We start from the raw sequence: 17218 nt of genomic DNA on the forward strand, positions 1-17218 counted from the left end.
GGGTTGGTTCATTGAGATTAATAATTCCGGCTTCAGGCCCAACTGAGCCAGCATAGTTCACAGAATTTCTCCTTAAAAAGTTGTGGAGAACACAGCAAGCCAGGATGATGTGATTGAGTTTATACTCCGCCATGTGTATCGGTGTAAGAAATAGGCGGAACCAGCTGGCCATTATTCCAAACGTGTTCTCCACCACTCTTCTGGCTCTGGCCAGCTGGTAATTAAAAACCCTCTGGTCCGGGGTGAGGGTCCTCATAGGATGGTCCCCCAGGACAAAAGCTTCATCCGCAACGAAAACGAATGGGAGTCCTTCCGCATTGTCTTCTGGAGGTGGCAAGCCCAAGCTGCCATTCTGGAGATGCCTGTAGAACTCCATGTGGGCGATGACTCCACCATCTGACATCCGGCCATTCTTCCCCACGTCCACATACAGGAACTTGTAAGTAGCCGACACCACCGCCAATATCACAATACTATTGAACCCCTTGTAGTTGTAATAGTATGACCCCGAGTTGGGTGGTGGGACAATGTGGACGTGTTTCCCATCAATTGCCCCTCCACAGTTAGGAAAATCCCACCGCTGGGCAAAGTGGGAGGCCACAGTCTGCCATTCCTGTGGGTTGGAAGGAAACTGTGAAGTCAAACAACAAAAAAAATTAATCATTTTGCACATAAACATGGAAAGCAGATTAGACACAAACATTCTTGGCCAACATCAGTATAACATTTAGTTTAGGGAGTATTTTAAGACAAAGGTATAAGGTCCACCTATCAGATTCCTCCCCCCCTCTCATGGGCCATTTTTTTAATTTTATGGGGGGGAGATGTTTTGGACAGGTAACTCTCTCCACTACATTGAGAGATGAATGCTTAAATAATGTGTGTTACTTTGGCCAGCCCCTCCTTACTTACACTATTGGCATTCTTACCTGGCCACTGGACAGGTAAGAAGTTTCATAATACAAAGATATAAATACACACTGTACACATTTTAGCACATTTTTACATTCTGCTATTACCTATCAAGATAATAAAACTTTGAACATTACCATTTGAAAGTATTCAGGCAGGCCCTTGCACTACATGCTTTGGGGAATTCATCCATAAATCTGACCACAAAAGAGGTAGGTATAGTGTGTATGGATTTGGCAAAGTCAGCAGATAGAGGATTGGTATCAGCTGAGTTAGCAGTTGGAGGGAGGGAGGGTTCCAAATGAATTTGGGACCCAAAAAAACCTCTGGCACTCTCCCTGAATTTAAAGCACAAATCACAATTTTACACATTTTTGGAGGTATTTAGGCTAAAGCACTACTATGGAGCTGACAAAATACATTGTTAAGTGACTACGCGAGGTGAATATAGGGCCAGGGGAGCATGCTGGGGAGGTAAGTGAAGGTAAATATGTATGAAGGACAAAAAAAAACTAAAAATACAGCATGCATGAGGAGAAAGGGGACATTCACAGCATATTACAATCATGGTAATTAGGGAATGAGGAAAGAAATACATTACATTAGCAAACATTAAATACAATAAAATGTGATGTTAAAGGATAAAAATCTTACCTTAATATACTCCTTCTGCAGGACCTGGATGATGGCAGAACAGGTCTCTGGGATAATGATACCCAGAGCCTGGGGGGAGATGCCTGTCGAGAACTTGAGGTCCTGCAGGCTTCTCCCTGTCGCCAAGTACCGCAGGGTGGCGACTAGCCTCTGCTCCGGGGTGATGGCTTGCCTCATGCAGGTATTCTGTCTGCTGATATAGGGGGTCAGCAAAGCCAACAAATGGTGAAAAACGGGGTCCGTCATCCAGAGAAAGTTCCTGAAATCATCAGAATTATTCTCACAGATCTCAAGGAGCAAAGGCATGTGACATAACTGGTCACGCTGGAGCAACCAATTCTTGGTCCATGAACTCCTCCTCACCCCTGTTCATGGACTGGGCTTGTGTCAAAGTAAGAACCCCAACACCAAGCCCCCGCACAGCACGAACTCTACGATGAGTACGTAAACACAACATGGCTAGAAAACGGTCGGCTGCTCAGAATGAAGAGCGACCTGAAAATCAGTAACGAACGAACAAGAACACAATGACAAGTCAATGGTAACTCACTGCACGCACTGAAGAACAGATACAAACCCACAAGCACAAACTGAACACCAGAAAAATGAACTGAAAACCACGAGTCTGAAAAAGCACGAATCGTCTCTCACCAAACTTTTACTAGCACAAGATTAGCAAAAGGAGCCCAAAGGGTACCGCGCTTGGTACTGAACTTCCCTTTTATAGTCTCGTCGTATGTGGTGTACGTGACAGCGTTCTTAGCGTTCTGAAATTACGACAACTTTGTGCGACCGTGTGTATGCAAAACAAGTTTGAGCCAACATCCGTCGGAAAAAATACATGGATTTTGTTGTCGGAATGTCCGATCAATGTCCGACCGTGTGTACAGGGCATAAGACTTTGCTGAATAGCAACAAATGCTGTGGTCATGGAGGAGATAAAATCTCCCGGAGGTCAAGTGATTAAATATATCCCCATATATCAGAATACCTGTTGATATTATACAAACACATTTTTTTCTGGGAACAAAGCTAAGTAACACAGTCCAGACTAGGAGTGAATGAACTCAGAAAAGTTTAGTTTGTAGGAGGTTCAGTGAACCCAGAAAAAAAGTCCAGTAACACCAAGCATAGTGCTAAACTCCATTGAGGTCTATAAGAGCTGAATCTTGTTACATTTTCAGGCCTTTTTCAAGGCCAATTGACAAGCTTTTGTTTAAAAAGGGTACAGGCATCTGGGCACTACCATGTGGGACATGTACCAATGCAGAAAAAATAAAAGAAAATACTGTGAGGAATGAATCTTTTAATGTAGCATATAGGGAACATTGAACAATGCATTATTCCTTTAAAAAACATGTTTGTGGGATTCCTTAAATTTGCATGAGAAGTTGTGGATGCAGTTCAATGTACTACTTTAAAAGTGATGTTGTTTTTGGCAGCAGCAGTGCCATTGCTAAAGGACAGATCTCAGCCAGCTTTTTATTTTAAACTGGCTGTGGATTCTAATTGACATAATTGAACAAATATGCTGCATGAAAAAGAGGTACACACACATGCACAAAAGTAATTTATTATAGAAAAAAAAAATGTCTCACAATGTAAATCCATTGTCAGTATTGTCCAGTGACTTAGATCCATGTCAATGATGATGAACAATGACTGTCAACTCACTAAAAAAAGAAAGAAAACAAAACAAAAAAATATCCCTCTGCTCCAAGCGACTGCTCACCATTAATTGACCAAATATAGGCATACCCATATTTGTTCAATGACATCACTAAGGATACCCTGTGATGTCCTTGACAAAATATGAGCATGATATCACTTGGGACACCCTGCCCCATTTGTTTACATTCAGATAAAGGGCAAAGGAGCTGGGGGCTGTCATTCTCAGTGAGCAGTCATCATAAGTGGATGTGTAGCCTTGTTTTTTTCAGTGGGCCATATAGATCATTGTTTATCAAGATTGACATACACCTACATTGCTGGAAAACGTGATGACAGAAGATTTATACAATTTTTTTTCAATCATCTATACTATGTACCCCTTACTCATTTATATGGGGGGCAGTATCTGAAGGCACATTTATTTTAAATAGGGCTTCCAGATTCTGCTAAGTACCCCTGGCCCTTGTCCTTATCAGCATGGGAACCCTTGTAAGATACCCCTCACTGCCCTCTTTCCTTCCTTTAATATCCATAACAGACCCATAGGGAGGCCACCTGTAAAATAAGCAGGCTCCTAGATGTCCTTTTCCCTAAATAAATGAGTAAGGTGTATATGGTAACTTTGACCATATTTGCTCAATTACCCAGGAATCTCACACGTTTAGATAATAGTAACACAGCCAATAAATGAATGGCTTCCTGCTGCTTCCAGCATGAGGTTTGGTTGAGAGAATGGGCTAAACAAGCTACTTCAAGAACCATGAACAGACACGGTTAGTTGCAAACCCTGCATTTCCATGAACCCTAACTTCATCCCTTCCTGCCTAGCTTGCCAATGTTCACCCACTTCTACTTTAATTTCAAATGATGGATCCCTATCCAGCTGCTGAATGTCAACAAACCAACTGGGCATCCTGTGTGATGTCACCCAGAACTTCACAAACACTAGGTGGCTGGGTAACAGTCATTTTGTGGCAGTAGCACTATCACAGCAAAATGACATCAGCTGGGGATTTGGATGAACAAACTTACCAAATATAGCCAATTCTTTGCCAGATTGCAGACAGGCTAGGTTTGGGTCAAACTATTGCTCTTCACTAGTCCAAAATTTTGTTTGCACAATTGTGAAAAGATTACTTATTTGCACACAAGCACTTTTTGTAATATTCATTTATTTATGAAATCACAATCATTATTTATCTATTCATTTATTTACTGATTTTGTTTTAGTGCTGCACTTGTGTATTTGTTTTCATTTCCATATTATTTATATTTGCACAATACTGGAGAGTTAAAGCACATTTATGAAATCACTATTATTTACTTAATATTTACAGCATGTATTGATTTTGTATTAGCACCACACTTCATGTATCACAAACATTCTTTTACCTAGCTGTAGATTCAATCAGCAATCTACATTTTAAGATAAATTAAATACTGTATTTTTTTCTAGAAACGGAAGAATGATTGAAGAAAATGAAAAGTATTTATTAAGAGACGATAACACAGAATTAACCATTAAGAACATTATTAACAGTGATGCAGGATCCTATACCTGCAGAGCAACAAACAAAGCTGGAGTCACGGAAAAACAGTCTTTTCTACAGGTGTTTGGTAAGTCTGTTATATTATGTACTGCTGGCATCTTTTAGAACATTAACTGTTGCAGATAAAACAATAACACGCTAAAACACTTATTAAAGTGTATGTAAAAGTGTAAGGCCATTTTTTTTATTTTCATTTTGGATAGCATTGGGTAAAGGTTAGACCACCTTTTTTTGAGCTTCTATTGAGCTGCCCTTTTTTTTTTGTTTTTGCTTTACCTGCTGGTAAAATTAACCTTTATATTTGTCCTGGTGACCATTGTCTTAAAGACAAAAAGATCAGGGCAAGAGGTGAGGAAAAAACTTCCCACAGAGACACCTACTCACATGACAACTCTCTGTGATGGGAATTCTGTTGTGCCCCTAAGGCAAGAAGTGAAGGCAAATCTCTTCAGCAGGTCACAGACAACAAAAAGGCAACCTGTTGGGAGTTTTAACTCTTCCATACTCTATTTAAAACTAACAACATTTTGACTTAATATACTGAAAAACAAACAGTGCAGTGCAAATACATGTAAATGATTATTGGCATAAACATAATTCATTTAAAACAGGCCAAAAACCCAATAAAAATGATATAAAAATTTCCATAAATAGCAGTAGATTCCACGTGAGGAAATATCAGATGCAGCAGAACCCAGGGTGAATGAGCCCACCACCAGCATGCAGATTGCTCGCTCACCTTATAAAATTTACCCCTGAGCCAACAGGAAGGTCAACAATCAATTGTTCCAACTTCAGGGGATGGACATTGCAGATGTAAATGATCCTGATGGTTCCGATGCTCACATCCACACCAGTCAGAATAAAAGATTAAAAGAATATAAGTGCTCTCCATTAATTTTAAAAGCCCATGCTTTAATAAGTAAAACAACTACAAGAATTCCTCTTGTTTCCAGCATAAAATAATACACAGTATTTTGTCCAGTGACCAGTGGTTGTCCATCCAAGTGCAATCTTCAAAAAATTATTTTTGTTATAGCATCAGAAAGTATTATTTGAATTCATGACAAACTTTTTTTGGATCAGATTTATCCTACTTGCTCTCCTCGAGATTAGTTCTTCAGGCTTAAACACATGGTTTAAATTTGCCAACTGCTTGAATACGGATTTATTTCCTGTCATGGTAAATACTAGATACCATAACTTTTGTTAAATGTGTCTATGCCATGTTCTTATTCTAACCGTTTATATGCACCTTGGTATTTTGCTTACTCAATAAAACTTTATGAAACAAAAAAAAATAATAATACACAAAGCTGATCTCTGGGTTGGCTCATCTGGATAGCAGCAGGTGACATCACAAGCCGTGGCTCCTCTTGCCGTACATGTTACCTCCTACAGGACTTTGTCAGCGGGGACTTAATATACTATATGCTTTAAAAGGGTATTTTACTTTGCCAATAAAACACTGTTACTTTTGCTTTATGTTCATGTGTCCTTTGCTGAGATAACCATAATAGAAATACAATTTCTGGCAGATAAAATAAGACCCCACCTTATGGCTGCAGCTTAAAAAATGAAACTGTGAATTCAGCAGGTGTAGAAATCTCAGCAATAAATCTTCAAGATATATACAAATTCAGTGGGTGATTTAACAGTCTCTAAAAAAATGCTAATGTACAACACTAGAGGGCATTGTAGATGGGAGATGGTCTGTTCATACTGTTTATTCCAGTACAATGGTAGCCGTGAGAGGTTTCTGCAGAAAGAGAAGTGAAGGTGAACACTAAGGCCCCATACACACTATTAGATTTTCTGCAGATTTTTGTCTTCAGATTTACCAAAACCATGTAGTGCAAGGGCCTGCCTGATTGCATACAAATTGAAACTCTTAAGGTTTGACCTCATATTATATGGTTTTGGTAAATCTGAAGACATAAATCTGCAGAAAATCTAATAGTGTGTATGGGGCTTTACGCTTAGATCAGGTTCCCATTGAAACAGTTATTTTAGTAGGCTGCAGAAACATTTCAAAATAAAGAAAAAGGGGGTGAAAGTACATTTATCTTTTTAGAACTCCTTGATGATCGAAATACTGTAACTCTGAAAGAATTATCACCTTTGAAAGTTGAACGATAAATAATTTGCAAGTATGTGAAGTGTTATGTTTTAGGCAGTAAGTAACGTGATGACTAATGTGTGATTGCTGTTAAATTAATACCAAAAAAAGACAAAATGTAAAATAATGAAAGTTGTGAATGAGCAGGTAAACTTTATTTAAGAACCTTATCAGGCTGCAAGATTTTCTTTAGGGTGGGTCTTTCTATGAGCAACAGAGCATCGTCAAAATACCAGAACCCTAATTCAAGATCTTTAGTCTTATACCCACCATTCCGGAGCTAACGTCTCCAACTCTTTTGACCCCCTGCAGCTAACATTTTGCATTACTACCTATACCTGAAATCCTCAAAGCTTATAACCCTTTATTCTTACTTAACCCTCACAACACATTCACTCCCACTTTTACCATGCACAGTAGTTCTACTCTCCTGGGCAAAAAAGGGATTTAGCCAAATGCTCAATGTTTTGAGGATGGGGTTTTAAAATAGCTAGGTTGGCCCTATGAGCCCCCAAGGAACAAGGGCCAAGTTGCAATTGCAACCTCTATTTCCTCTGTTTTTACATTCCTGCATCTATCTTCAAAAACTCAGGACCAACCAAAATCATCTGCATAATTTGATCAACAAGGAATGTAAATCCTGGAGATGTTTAAGTTGGAGAAATACAAGAATCTGGTGTTCTGTTGGCATTTCTGCAATCATACATTACTACTACTTTCAAAAGTACTTCACTTAAGCACTTTTCATTAAATCTCTTTTTAGCTCATAATAGTGTTTCTGAAGTGAGAAATGGTTTGCTTTCTCAATTATAAGAGCACACTTGCTAGTATTAAGGTCCTTCTCTTACAATAGAAAAAACACGTATCTCTTTATGCAATGTCTGCTACATTTCCCTATATTATGGGGAAAACGCATATAGGAGAGTTTTATGTTCGGGCTGTGCATCCAAAACGAATACTATGGGAAGATTCCCCCAAGGGGTTTTAATGCACCAAGATATCAAGATCGAGGTATAGGAATTATATGAAAATCTTTATTGAAAAGAATTTACAAAAAATTCTGGTTATGAGGTCCTTTATTCCATTTTTCAGTGGTAAAAATAACATCATTGTGTCCATGAAATTAAGTGCTTGATGTAAAATGTCTTCTGAAAACTGATGTTAAATGTATTCTTTTAGAGCAAACCATCTCCCAGAAGAAGACCATGACTGAATAGGTCGAAACGCTTCAGGGTTTCATACAGTAGAATTATATAGTACAATGCTGTATATTTATATGGTTGCATTGCTGTATCATGGAATATGTAATATGTCCTTAAACCAGAGCCCATATTTTCATAGCTAAACATTTTTGTAAATTCTTTCCAATAAAGATTTTCATATAATTCCTATACTTCGATCTTGATATCTTGCTGCATTAAAACCCCTTGAGGGAATCTTTCAGTAGTATTAGTTTTGGGGTACGCAGCCTGAACATAACTCTCCTATATGTATTTTCCCCATAATATATATCATTGGGTGGTTAAACACCCTTTCCCCTTTACACAAGAGAGTTTAAATGTGAGCTATGTGGTGTTTTTCAACTTTTTTAACATCTGTGTGTTGCAAACTATTGCAAGCAGAAATGGATCTTCAGGCTGCAGGCTATGACTTACCCAGGCCTGAATGAGTCCATCTCATATGCTCCCTTTAACCACTTGCTTACTGGGCACTTAAACTCCCTTCCTGCCCAGACCAATTTCCAGCTTTCAGCGCTGTCACTCTTTGAATGACACTTGTGCGGTTATGCTACAGTTTACCCAAATTACATTTTTTATAATTTTTTTTCACACAGATAGAGCTTTCTTTTGGTGGTATTTAATTGCTGCTGAGTTTTTCATTTTTTGCTAAATAAAACAAAAAAGGACTGAAAATTTTGAAAAAAAAACAAAACTGTTTCAAATTTTGAAAGCAGGTAATTTTTCTCCTTTACTGATGTGTGCTGATGAGGCTGCACTGATGGGCACTGATAGGCAATGATGAGGTGGCACTGAGAGGTGGCACTGATGGTTGGCACTGATGGGTACTGATGGTTGGCACTGATGGGTGGCATTGAAGGGTACTGATAGGTGGCACTGAAGGGCACTGATAGGTGGCATTGATGGGCACTGATGATCACTGATGGGTGGCACTGATGGGCACTGGTAGGCAATGGTAGGTGTCACTGATAGGCAGCACTGATCTGTGGCACTGATTATGAGACACTTGTGGGCATTGATGGGTGGCACTGTGGGCACTGGTAGGTGGCACTGTGGGCACTGGTAAGTGGCACTGGTGGGTACTGATAGGTGGCAGTGGTAGGTGGCACATCGGGCACTGGCAGTTGACACTGGTGGGCACAGAAAATGCAGCCACGGCTTTCTGTTTGAGGGACCAATGATTGACAGCGTGAGGAAAAAAAATACCGATTACTGAGCTTCTTTTTACATCAAGTGATCAGCCGTCATTGGCTGACAGCTGATCACGTGGTAAGGGGCCAGGATCGACCCCTACTCGGATCTGTGATCAGCCAAGTCTCATAGACTCAGTGATCACAGAGCGCGCCGCAAACAGCACTTGCTCGGGAGGACATCCATGGATGCCCTCCGGGGCAACTAAGGCCCATGCTGCAGCCGTCTTTCAGCTATAGCGCGGGTGGCAAGTAGTTAAAAAAAAAAAGGTTTCGCATCAGGAAAAGTTTCCTGTATTGCAGCTTCTAATATAATATAAATGGTTAAAAAAAATCCATTTTTGTAATTAATTGTGCAGATGGGTGAGAATATTTAATCACACAGCTCTTAAGAAAAAATACTAAATAATCAAACAAACTGTATTGAAAGTTTATAATGTTTAATAACAATGCATATTTCAGGTTATTACTGTTTATGATTTGTTTTGTTGTAGATTGCAGTGGAGTTGTGGTCTGTCCGTTGGCCTCCCCTGGATGGTCTTTAGCCCCTCTTGGCTTCCCGGCAAGGTAGGGGGACTGCGTCAGCATTCCACCTCGCATGCTTCTATGGCGACCGTACTTTTGTCGGCCGCCAGGTTGAGCACTACCTTGCTGGCGGAGTCCTTTAATCATCTCCGGACGTTTTGCAGAAAGCCGCGCATGCGCGATTCATTCCTGCATGCGCACAATGACATGACGTCACGCGTTTTGCGGTGGAGGTGACGACAGCTGTTGGGGCTATCGCCTTCCAGGATCCCGAAGGAACCACGCAGTGGCTGCCCACATTGCGGCCAGGACACCGCTATCTTGAGAGGAGGAAGGTGGCTCCTGTATCCAATTACCCAATCCTCTATAATTATAGGAGGCACTATATAAATACTGGGCTGCATAGGGATCAATGTGTGATCCCTTGCATGACCTGGATGGACGTTCATTATAAATACATGGCTCAATGTAAGTATAGCATCTCTTATGCAGGACCAACCGGCCCTTTGCCTTAATTATCACGGGTTGTTTAGGCTGTAACCATTATAGTGTACTCAATTTAAAACTATATTTAATACTATTGTTTGGCTCTCTCCCTTGTTTATAGAGCCCTTACCTTTTATGCATATTTGCAGTCAGATATTACACCTCACCAATATTGATGATTCACATTAGTTATTTAAGGTAAATTATGTTACTTTCTCCTTTTCTCCTCACCCTTATGGTTTGATTGTTTTGCACAGAGGTGGTTATATTCCTGCCAATGTTTAGTGGGTCAACATCATTCACTTAAAATTGTTGTTGTTTCTATATATATAGTACATAGCGGTGTGTCACTATCAATTACATTTAAACTATGCATTTTCTTCAGCATAGATCATAATTTTCTTCACTACTACCCAGTCTAGCCCCCTATACACAGTTTACACAGAACTAATTTTGCTAATGTCATTATTCAAGGGACTATCCCTTATTATATTATTATAGGACATAAATATCATTGCAATGAGTACACATATTGATAAGATTTACAGCAGATGCATACCTTAATAATAATTTTGTCATACATTTAGAGTACCAAGAGTTTAATTATTTTAATCTCCCTTTGATATATTGTTATTATTCGGGAATCTGATGCAGGTGCTGTCCTTCCTTTTCCTCTGAGGGTGTTAAAAAGTGTGGTTTCTTGAAAGCCCTTTTGGGCTGAATCCCATTCTTGGAGAGGCAAGGACAATCATGGAGTCCACGGGATCATTCAACACATTTTAAAATTTCTGGTTATGAGGTCCTATATTCCATTTTTCAGCGGTAAATATAACATCATTGTGAACATGAAATTTAGTGCTCGATGTAAAATGTCTTCTGAAAACTTATGTTAAATGTATTCTTTTAGAGCAAACCATCCCCAGAAGAAGACCGCAACTGAATAGGTCGAAACGCATTAGGGGGTTTCATATTTATTTATATGGTTGCATTGCTGTATCGTGGAATGTGTACTGTGTCCCTAAACCAGAGCCCATATTTTAATAGCAACACATTGTTGTAACTTCTTTCCAATAAAGATTTTCATATAATTCCTATACTTCGATCTTGATATCTTGCTGCATTAAAACCCCTTGGAGGCTACATTTCCCTATTTACTCCTGATGTTATCCTCCTATAATACCAGATACACGTTCAAATAAAAAAAAAGGATGAGTGCACTTTAAATCAGGAATTCACAAAGCCCTTTCTCATCTCTGCAACAATTTCCCCCACATAATCCTTATATCTCAATACTTATAAAGGTCAACTTTATGCTGTATGGCCTGTCCAAGGCTAGTTAGCCTACCTTTTCATGTACAATGGGTCATATGATGACGAGATGATAGATGAGATCATCAGATGACAATTTGTCAGTATTGAGGCCAAAAAAAAGTTCCTTAAATGCTTGATTATATTTATTTCATCACTAGTCATAGGACTGGGAATAACCAAGCATGCCTAGCCTGGGGAGGGGCATGATTTAAGCTGCAGGATCTGGCCAATAAGAAAATGCTGCTCTGTTGCTTTCTGACAGCATAACTCTAGACAGGAGCCATTGTCAGTAAAACAATTTAGAACAGGAAGAGGGGTGTGTAAGTCCTATAAATCATGGCAGTCATTGACACATAATTCTGTAGTCCCATTGTGAAAGCAAGCACAATGGGCTGACAATCTTACTATGGGATTTGCTGCCATGCTTTAGCATTGTCAGCATAAAACTGTTGGAACTTGAAAATACTGACATGAATTTAGTATAATTTTACACACACAATAAAAAATAGGGACTACAGTAATGTGAAAAAGTAAGTATACTCATAGGATGGTGTCACACCATTTAGCAGAAATTACTTCTTTTACACAACTGCCCATTAGTTTCTGACATTGACCCAGTAACATTTTGACTATATCTTCTTACACAAGTCCTTCACTTATGTTTGTGGATGTCCTTTCATGAACTACCTGTTTCAAATCTCAGCACAATATTTCCATGGGCTTCAAACCAATGCTTTGACTAGGTCAGTCCATAACCCTCCCTTTTTACAATTTCATTGTGTATTTGCTAGTGTGCTTCAGATTATTATTATGTTGAAACATCCATTTCTGGTTCAACTTCAACTACAGTTTGAAAAGATGGCATTACATTCTCATAAAGCACACTTTGATATGATGCAGAATTTATAACTGATTTTATGACTGCAACTTGTTCAGGCCCTGAAGCAGCAAAGAAACCTAAAACCATAACATTTACACTGCTTTGCCTCACTGTTGATATCAGGTTTTTCTGAAATCCCTGTGTGGCAAACATATCTACTGTTAATGTGGCCAGAAAACTATATTTGATTTATCAGGCCACAGCATATTGTTCCAGAAAGCCCAATCTTTGTCTACCTGTTAATTGGCAAATTTTAGTCTTTCACTAATGTTCTTACAGAGTTCTTACAGTTCTGACAGCACAGACTTCATAGTTACATAGTTACATGGTAGGTAAGGCTGAAAAAAGACAATAGTCCACCCAGTGCAACCTGTGTGGGTGCATACGTATCAGTGTCGATAATGCTTTCTCATATCCCTGTATGTTGTGTCCTTTAAGATGTATACATAAAAGTCTTTTAAAGATATCCATACTCCCTGCAGCCAACAGCAAGTGTGGGAGAGAGTTCCATATCCTTATTGCCCTAACAGTGAAGAACACCCTACGCAGTTTAAGGTTAAACCGCTTCTTCTCCAGTCTCATTGTGTGGCCTCATGTCCTTTTACACTCCCTGTGACTGAATAGCTTATATCCTATGCTGGGATCCCCATTGAGATATTTGTAGATCGCTATCATATCTCCTCTCAAGCGTCTTTTCTCCAGCGAGAATAAATTTAGTGTTTGCAGCCGTTCCTCATAATTGAGATCCTCCAGTCCCCTTATTAGTTTCATTGCCCTTCTTTGGACTCTCTCCAGCTCCAGCACATCCCTTTGGAGGACTGGTGACCAGAGCTGGACTGAAAACTTCAGATGAGGTCTAACCAGAGTGTTATAAAGTGGCAGAATTATGTTTTTGTCCTTGGAGTATATCCCCTTTTTTATGCACGTTAATATTCTGCCGGCTTTGGCAGCTGCAGCTTGGCACTGCATGCTGTTGCACAACCTGTCATATACTAGTATCCCTAGATCCTTCTCCTTCCTTGACTCCCCCAGCTGTACGCCACCTATTGAATATTTTACATTTATGTTTTATGACCCCAATTGCATTATTTTACATTTCTCAACATTAAACCTCATTTGCCATTTGTCTGCCCACTCCTTTATTTTATTCAGGTCATTCTGCAAAATGTCCATGTCCTGATGAAAGTTTATTACTCTGATTAACTTTGTGTCATCCGCAAAAATTAAGACTGAACTATGTATCCCATCCTTTATGTCGTTTATGAATATGTTGAATAGAATTGGTCCCAAGACAGAACCTTGGGGTACCCCACTCACTACTCCAGTGCAGTCTGAGTACATGTTATTTATCACTACCCTTTGGACCCATCCCTGTAACCAATTTTTTTTCCCATGCACAAACCCTATGGTCTAAGACTGCAGACCTTAGCTTGTAAATTAAATGTTTATGGGGGACTGTATAAAATGCTTTTGCAAAGTCCAGATACACAACATCCACAGCCCTCCCCATATCTAGATGGCTGCTCACTTCCTCGTAGAATGTTAGCAGATTGGTCTGGCAGGAACGTCCCCCTCATAAACCCATGCTGATTACCACTAATGATAATCTTCTCCTCAGTAAAACTTTGGATTCAGTCCCTAATAATCCCCTCCAATAATTTACCCACTACTGATGTTAGGCTGACTGGCATATAATTTCCAGGAATATGTCTGTGTCCTTTTTTGAATATTGGTACCACTTTGGCTTTTCTCCAATCAGCTGGTACCAATCATGTCATTATGCTGTCCACAAAGATCAGGAACAATGGTCTGGCTATAACTTGACTGAGTTCTCTGAGGACTCACGGGTGTAAGCCATCTGGTCCCAGTGATTTATTTGTGTTGAGCTTACCAAGTCTATCTTTGACTCTGGCCTCTGTTAGCCACGTGGGTATGTCTTATGTTGTGCCACTAATACTACAGTCGCTGTCGGTAAACCCTTCTTTTTCTTGCATAAAAACTGTGGAGAAGAAAGCATTTAGTAAAGTTGCCTTTTTTGTGTCATCTGTAACCATCCTCCCATCCTCATCTTTTAAGTGTGCAATGTGCTCTGTTTTTGTCTTTTTACTGTTAATATATTTAAAAAACTTTTTTGGGTTATTTTTACTTTCTTTAGCTATGTGTCTCTTGTAATCTTTTTTAGCCACCTTGATTGCGATTTTACATTTCTTGTTGCATTCCTTGTAGTGCAGGAATGCTGGTGTTGACCCATTCCCTTTATATTTTTTAAAGACCATACTTTTCTCCTTGATGAGGCTACTCGCATTATGGTTTAAAGCGGGGGTCCACCTATCTATCGTTTTTTTTTTTTTTGGAGTTCATTCACAAACTTTTCTTCTCATGATTATCTACTCACATGTTCTGTGTAATAAGTCTGCCTGTGTCTGATTTCGTTGTAAAGAATAACTTATAAAATTCACTGAAGGCTGTTTCCATCTTCATTGTGGGCATTTGAAGCCCACAAGCATGTATTTCCTGGATGCGGTGAATGCTGTGCTCCCAGCATTCACCGAGATGTTGTGATGATGCTGTTGCACAATGCATGCTGGGAAGCCTGAGACTAGCTCCCAGGGGACTGTGGGAGGTCTGGGAGAGGCTAGAAACATGCCTACTCCCATGGGAGGAAAACCAGGAAGTGCTAAGAAGATTAGAAAAAAAAGGTAATTACGGCGATTTAAATTTTTTTACACAGCATGTCAGTATCTAGGCAAGGAAGAGAATGCATAGAGATAATGTTCAAAATTTGGGTGGAACGACGCTTTAACCACCCGGGTTTAATTTTTGCTTTTCTATATTTATTGCTCATTGGAATGCACTGCTTGATACCTTTATTTAATATGCTCCTAAAGCATTCCCATTTCTTTTCTGTGTTTAATTACCCCAGAATTTGGTCGCAATTAATGTTTTGTACCACCAATATGCCTTCTTTTCCAATGATTTATGGTAAACGCAATCATCCTATGATTGCTAGATCCCAAACTGTCACATATCTCCACATCTGAGATCAGATTTGGATCGTTCGTAATTGATAGATCTAACAGGGCATTCTTTTTAGTTGGTGAATCCACCATTTGGGACATGAAGTTGTCCTTTAAAACAATGACGGGCCTTTAGTGAGTGAGCTGTACCCTCTGCCCAGTCGATATCGGGATAATTGAAGTCCCCCATTATGATTACCCTTCCCTGTTTCCCTGCCATTTCTAACTGGGATAGTAATTCCAGCTCCTCCTCCTTCATGTTTGGTGGCCTATAGCATACCCCCACTATTAATTTTCCACTCACCTCCCCTCTTTGAAGTTCTACCCATATTGATTCCACCTCCCCCTAGTCCCACACATAATGTCGCTCCTCTCTACCACCCTTACATTACTTTTGACATATAAGCACACTCCTCCCCTCTTCTACCTTCCCTGTCCTTTCTGATACAAGGAATACCCCTGTATATTTGCCAGCCAATTGTGTGAGCTGTCAAGCCAAGTTTCAGTTATTGCAACAAAGTCTAAGTCCTCCTCGTGAAATAGCAGCTCTAGATCTACTATTTTGTTAGCTAGGCTCCTGGCATTTGTGTATACTCCTCTTAGTGCTGTATGCGTACACATTGTTTTCACCCCTTGTTTCTCCGGGCTTTGTCTTTGAATCTCCCAATCACTTACCCCGTGATTACTTGTTATGGTTATATTTTCACTGCTATTACTATTGCTGACTCTATAACCCTCTGTTACCCATTCACTTTGACAACACCTGTTGCAAGTGCTTACTGCAGATCTGTGACTTTTTAATTATTGACACCTAATCTAGAATCCTTCATTGTAATTTCATGGATTTGAAGTGGTGGTAAATTTAGGGATATATCTACTTTCTGAGGGCCTTAGAGAGCTCTTTTCACCTTGGCATGATGACCCCACACGTGCCGAAAGCAAAGAGAACCTAAATATTGCATGTTTCAGTAAGAAAAACTCCCCTTGTGTATTTACTCATGCTCAGAGCTCATTCATATGGGTGATTAGCTTCTCTGCTGGCAAGAATCTGTGGTGGAGAAACATGCAGATGTTGTGTATGAACAGTTTGCCAGCAGCCACATGACAAGATTTGTACACCATGCAAATCAATGGCCGACAATGCCACTGTTTGCATGTTACTTACATGCAGTTAGGGCTTTTGACTGTCTTTAGATGCAGAAAGATTGCATCCAGGGCTGGCAGTTCTGGCCACATACAATATCTCACAAAAGTGAGTACACCCCTCACATTTTTGTTAATATCTTATTATATTTTTTCATGTGACAACACTGAAGAAATGTCACTTTGCTACAATGTAAAGTAGTGAGTGTACAGCTTGTATAACAGTGTAAATTTGCTGTCCCCTCAAAATAACTTAACAAACAGCCATTAATGTCTAAACCGCTGGCAACAAAAGTGAGTACACCCCTAAGTGAAAATGTCCAAAATGGGCCTAAAGTGTCAATATTTTGTGTGGCCACCATTATTTCCCAGAATTTCCTTAACCCCTTTGGGCATGGAGTTCACCAGAGCTTCCCAGGTTGCGACTGGAGTCCTCTTACATATCAATAGCAACTAGTGATCAATAATAACATCTAGTTAACATCATTCATTTTACATCAAGAAATATGTAGAACAATATGC

The 17218-nt window shown here is 39.6% G+C and overlaps 1 protein-coding gene across 1 annotated transcript in view; it reads left to right on the forward strand.

Moving 5' to 3' along the window:
- Positions 1-17218, forward strand: part of NCAM2 (neural cell adhesion molecule 2) — a gene marked incomplete in the record, with an annotated part of 595102 nt that overhangs the window by 376574 nt on the left and 201310 nt on the right. Inside the window, 1 exon segment of the mRNA XM_073617071.1 lies at positions 4694-4854. Within this exon segment, the coding sequence (XP_073473172.1) occupies positions 4694-4854 (161 nt within the window).

Source organism: Aquarana catesbeiana, linkage group LG02, assembly GCF_042186555.1.
Source record: "Aquarana catesbeiana isolate 2022-GZ linkage group LG02, ASM4218655v1, whole genome shotgun sequence".
Classification (NCBI taxonomy): domain Eukaryota; kingdom Metazoa; phylum Chordata; class Amphibia; order Anura; family Ranidae; genus Aquarana; species Aquarana catesbeiana.